This window comes from Amborella trichopoda, chromosome 13 (assembly GCF_054954075.1).
Source record: "Amborella trichopoda isolate Santa Cruz 75 chromosome 13, AtrichopodaSantaCruz75HAP2 v2.0, whole genome shotgun sequence".
Lineage (NCBI taxonomy): Eukaryota > Viridiplantae > Streptophyta > Magnoliopsida > Amborellales > Amborellaceae > Amborella > Amborella trichopoda.
In genome coordinates this window covers 42,619,081-42,623,793 of record NC_142348.1, presented here as the reverse complement: position 1 = coordinate 42,623,793, position 4,713 = coordinate 42,619,081, and the positions used below count along the sequence as shown (strand labels likewise).

General features: G+C 39.0%; 1 protein-coding gene across 1 annotated transcript; it reads left to right on the top strand.

Annotated features, from left to right (window-relative positions):
* Positions 1 to 876: 876 nt before the first annotated feature.
* EMB1692 (Ubiquitin carboxyl-terminal hydrolase family protein) lies at positions 877 to 3,597 on the top strand. The gene is made up of 2 exons (XM_006852700.4): positions 877 to 978; positions 1,729 to 3,597. The coding sequence occupies exon 2, from the start codon at positions 1,741 to 1,743 to the stop codon at positions 3,157 to 3,159; it is 1,419 nt and encodes a 472-aa protein (XP_006852762.1). The 5' UTR covers positions 877 to 978; positions 1,729 to 1,740; the 3' UTR covers positions 3,160 to 3,597.
* The last annotated feature ends 1,116 nt before the right edge of the window (positions 3,598 to 4,713 follow it).

Genomic DNA, 4,713 nt, shown 5'->3' with positions numbered 1-4,713 from the left:
ATGGTGCATGACCGGCTAATTTTCCCGTTTCGAAAATGATTAGATGTATGGGCAAAAGTATATAAAGAGTCTATTTACTTTTAAGACTACGGCACTTGTCCTTTGGATTTCAAATGAGGTGATTATAAACATATCATTAATTAGATTTAAAATTCAAAAAGAATTTTTTCGAACCGTTGTCACGCACCTCAAATCATCCAACAACTAATAGCCAAGTGTGATCTCATTACGAATAAGTAAGGGAAATGACTTTGTAAGACCCTCCTACACTTGCGTGTATAAAATTTCAAACGATCATCATTAAATTTAGTACAGATATCTAAAAAAATCAAGTCCCACACCCATATTATAAATTTTTTTAAAGATTTATGTCAAATTAGTAATGATCCTTTGAAGTTTTGTACACTTGATAGGTCTGATATGATCTTTCCGGGATAAATAGTCATGAGTAATGATCATATGATCCCCTCGGACCTCCTTCTATTACCGTCAGATCTCTCTCAATATTTCGATGACATTTGGGGGTGCCAAGTCACCCGTTAACGAAGTAAGAAATCATTTGGAGAGAGAGAGGGGGGTGGGTCCAATTCTTAATCTCCTTGACCGCATCAAGCATAGGCATCAATGAGCTCTGGCCCCTCTGCATCAAGGCCCCATGGTCCCAATTGTTCCCAGCTCCATTTGGCCCAAAAACAAAGGTTATCAGGCCTGAAAATTCGACGAATAGAACATGTTCTCAGGCTATCCATGGTGCCTAGTTCAAGGTCCACCAACACAGCTCTTGGAACTTAGTGGCCTCTGCTCGCTTCATTGTAATAAACCTTCACTCTCTCTATCTACAATAGAGAGTCTCCTTTGTATGCACCAGTAGTGTCGACGCCATGTTCATCGCAGAAAACCTCCCAAAACTTGCCGCTAATTTGGTTTCTACATTGCTGTGCTTGGATATGGAGGCTTTCTCTAATTTGGGGATCTGAGGTGAGAGTATTCATACAAGTTTCTGTGCAACGATTGTATTCATACAGGTTTCTGTAAATTTTTGTAATGTTGGTTCTGTTTTAAAATTTGAGTTCGGTACTTTCGATTGTCTTGTGAAATTCAATACTTGCTTTTGTGCATTTCTATATCATTCAAAAACAAGTGAAGCCTTGAAAGATATGTGCTTCCAACTGTTCAATGAAATTCCCATATGAAGTACTTGTAGGAGCTGTTCATGTTCCATTCTATTGATTATGTTATTCAAAACCATACCACCCTCTTGGTTTTGTTCTGGGGCGATCAGTTCTCGAGACAATGAGGTTTTGGAATATGGACCTCTTTTCATAAGATAACGTAATATATGCGTATTTTCATTTCTTTTTAAAACTTTTGGAAAATGGATCTCTTTTGTACGCCATAGGAAGATGGGAGGAGTTGATCCAAAATATCACTCATTCGGTCTTATTTAGGAAGATCAGACACTACAGCTATTTCTTCTTTATTGATCACAAATGGCGCAATACATTTGTTGAGAACAGAGTAAAATTACTTGACGTGGTAGAGTGTCAGGCATGTTTAGATTGATATTTCACATTGTTTGTCTTGTTGAGTTCTGGATGGTTTTTATTTCAATGATTTGATATTTTAAGAACTCTTGAGATTTTGAGTGCAAATAGCTGAGAATTTTTTATTTGAAGCACACCCTCAATTTTGTGAGACTGACCTTTTTCCTCCATTGAAATCACACAGGCACCGCAACGCATGATGATGGTTAGTCTATCCCAATTGCTTCCTAATAATACTTCACAAATCTCTTTTTCCAAAAGAAGCTGCTCTCTTCTGTCTAACAAAACTTCATTTGTTCCCTCAAGCTTCCATCTTCTAAAACAACACACAACCACCTGCAAATCAACTCCAAAACCCAATCCCCCAATCTCGCTTGCTCTCAAACCCATTCCTTACCGCCCACTAGACAACTTGGTTAAGAAGAAGAACAAGCTGAGGTTCATAACCAAGCTAAAGACCCTCCTCCTGTCCAAACCCCAACATTTTCTTTCTCTACACACTCTCTCCAAATGTCTCCCTTATCTTGGTATCCCTCGTCGCCGCCTCCTCCTCATGATCAGACGCTACCCCTCCATCTTCCACCTCTTTCATAACCCAGACTCCTCTCATTCTCTCTCAGTCACTCTCACGCCTGCTGCCTTTGAGCTCTATGCCCAAGAATCATCTCTCAAAGCCCAAATAGAAGGCCAACTTGTCCTTAAGCTGCGCAAGCTACTTATGCTCTCACAACACAGGCGCCTACTTCTCTCTAAGCTTGTCCATCTTGGTCCTGACCTTGGCCTCCCCATTGACTTTCGCTCTAAACTCTGCCAAAAATACCCCCAATACTTCAAAGTCATAGATACCAGCTATGGTCTAGCCTTAGAGCTTGTGTCTTGGGACCCAATTCTTGCAACCCCAATCCCACAAAAGAGAAGAGCTAGGGATGATCTCATTATAGACCGGCCTCCAAAGTTCAAACAGCTGTGGTTGCAAAAAGGGTTGAATTTGAAGAGAAAGCATAGGGATTACTTGTTTAAGTTTGAGGAGATGAATCAAGTCTCCCCTTATTCAGATGCCAAAGAGTTTAAGCCCTTTACAATGGAGGCTGAGAAGAGAGCATGTGGGGTGGTCCGTGAGGTGTTGGGCCTCACAATGGAGAAGAGGACCTTGGTGGATCATTTAACACATTTTAGAAAGGATTTTGGATTACCAAATAGGTTGAGGGCTATGCTAGTGAGACATCCCGAGATGTTTTATGTATCCCTCAAAGGACTGAGGGACTCTGTGTTTTTGACAGAGGCTTATGAGAGGAGGGAGTTGTTGGACAAGGATGAGCTTTTGGGTGCTAAAGAGAGGCTGATGGAACTGGTTAGGGAAGGGAAGAGGATGAAGAGAGAGAAACTTTATGGTGGTGGTGATGGGGATGGTGAAGATGATGAAGCTGATTATGGTGATAGTGATGATGTTGACGATGATGATGATGGATTTGGTTTTAGAGATTTATGGGAGTCTGGAATTGGGGAGGATTGGCAAGAGGTCATTGAAGAGGAGGAAGAGAATGTTTATGAGATTGGAGAGTTTTGGAGTGTGAAAAAGTTAGAGGGTGGTGGATCAGTTGACAATCCATGGTGAGATTTTTCTTTCGCTACTAATGTGTATAATACATTGTAGAAGAAGCGAATGAGGTCATTAAGGACTTCTCTGTAATTTTACTAGCTGTTTGGCTGTGTTAGGCATTATGCTGCTAAACAGAAATGAAGCATGGCACAGGAGAACTGTAATTTGAAACATTAACTCGAGGCAATGGTTAATTATAGTGCTCTAATGCTAAGATGCAAATCCAAGCCTTGAGATTTTGCATCTCTTCATCTTAATCATTTGACCTGGGCTCGATAACAGGCTTCCTTGAGCAGGAAAAATGAACTACAACCTAGTTCATCTCAGAACTTTATGTTATTTGAGATCCAGCTTTCCTCAATGAGAAAATATGCTAGAGAAACCTTTTAAAGGTGTTATGTAGTCTATGAGGACCTCATTTGTGCAACCAACAATAAATATAGAGCGATTCAATATGATACTTTTTTTTCCCTTTTTTGACAATAAATCTAACAGTTGCATTGTTGGTTGTTCATTAGCACTTATCCTTCATGGTTACTAATTCCTTCATTAGTGCTTATCACTTCCAATGAATAAAGAGATGTGGACTTGTTTTAGAAAGAGGGTCCAAATTTCAGTTTCTGGTTTTTTCTGAATGACGTGGTCATAATGGAGCAAATGAAGAACAGAGTTCAGATGCTTGTTCAATGATTTCGCAATCATTCTCCATCCAGTTTGAATGCCGGTACGTCGAAGTGCTGCCCTTTTGAGGATGGGGAGAAACAACTTTTAATGATTTACCCCTGTCCCTAATAACTTATGTTGAACCTTTAAAAAGTCCATCAAATTATTGGAGATATGCGCATCCACAACTCCATGATTTACCCCCGTCCCTAATAACTTATGTTGAACCTTTAAAAGGCCACCAAATTATTGGAGATAAGCGCGTCCACAACTCCATACCAAACTCTGTATAATGAGGTGGATGCATATGAGGCTCATGACTTATGCACATTCCAAACAGCGTGCATATGGACTTCATGTTGATGGCATATGTTTGATTAAAGGACATGGGTTATATGAGTCCGCTGACTCATATGTAGATGTGTGTTCTCTCTCCATTTTTTTAGAATATATAGTCTCGAACATGGGGATGGGGATCATTGATATTTAAAAAAAGGGGAAAGTTTATATAGAGCGAGGCTCTAAACAATCAAATTTGAGCCTACCGTAAAAATTTCACTAGAAGAGGTTGGTTTGATGTCCAAATATCTTCAAATTGATCACCAAATATCTTTAAATTGATCATCTCGACATCAAGATGCATGGACACAAGAAAAAATAGATTTCAAGTTTTGGAAATAGTGTATTTGTAACATAAACTTGGACTGCCAATTTTCATGATTTTCAAGTTTTGATATATCTGTTGATCAAAACTATTTTTTAAGCTTTAAACTTTATAAAGAAATATGAAAATATATTTTAAGGCTATCACAAAGATTTCCAATATTGAAATCACATTTCTCGACTCTATTTGAAGGTAAGCTTTCTATATTGAAACCAAATTTTTGGACACTATTTGAAGTTAGG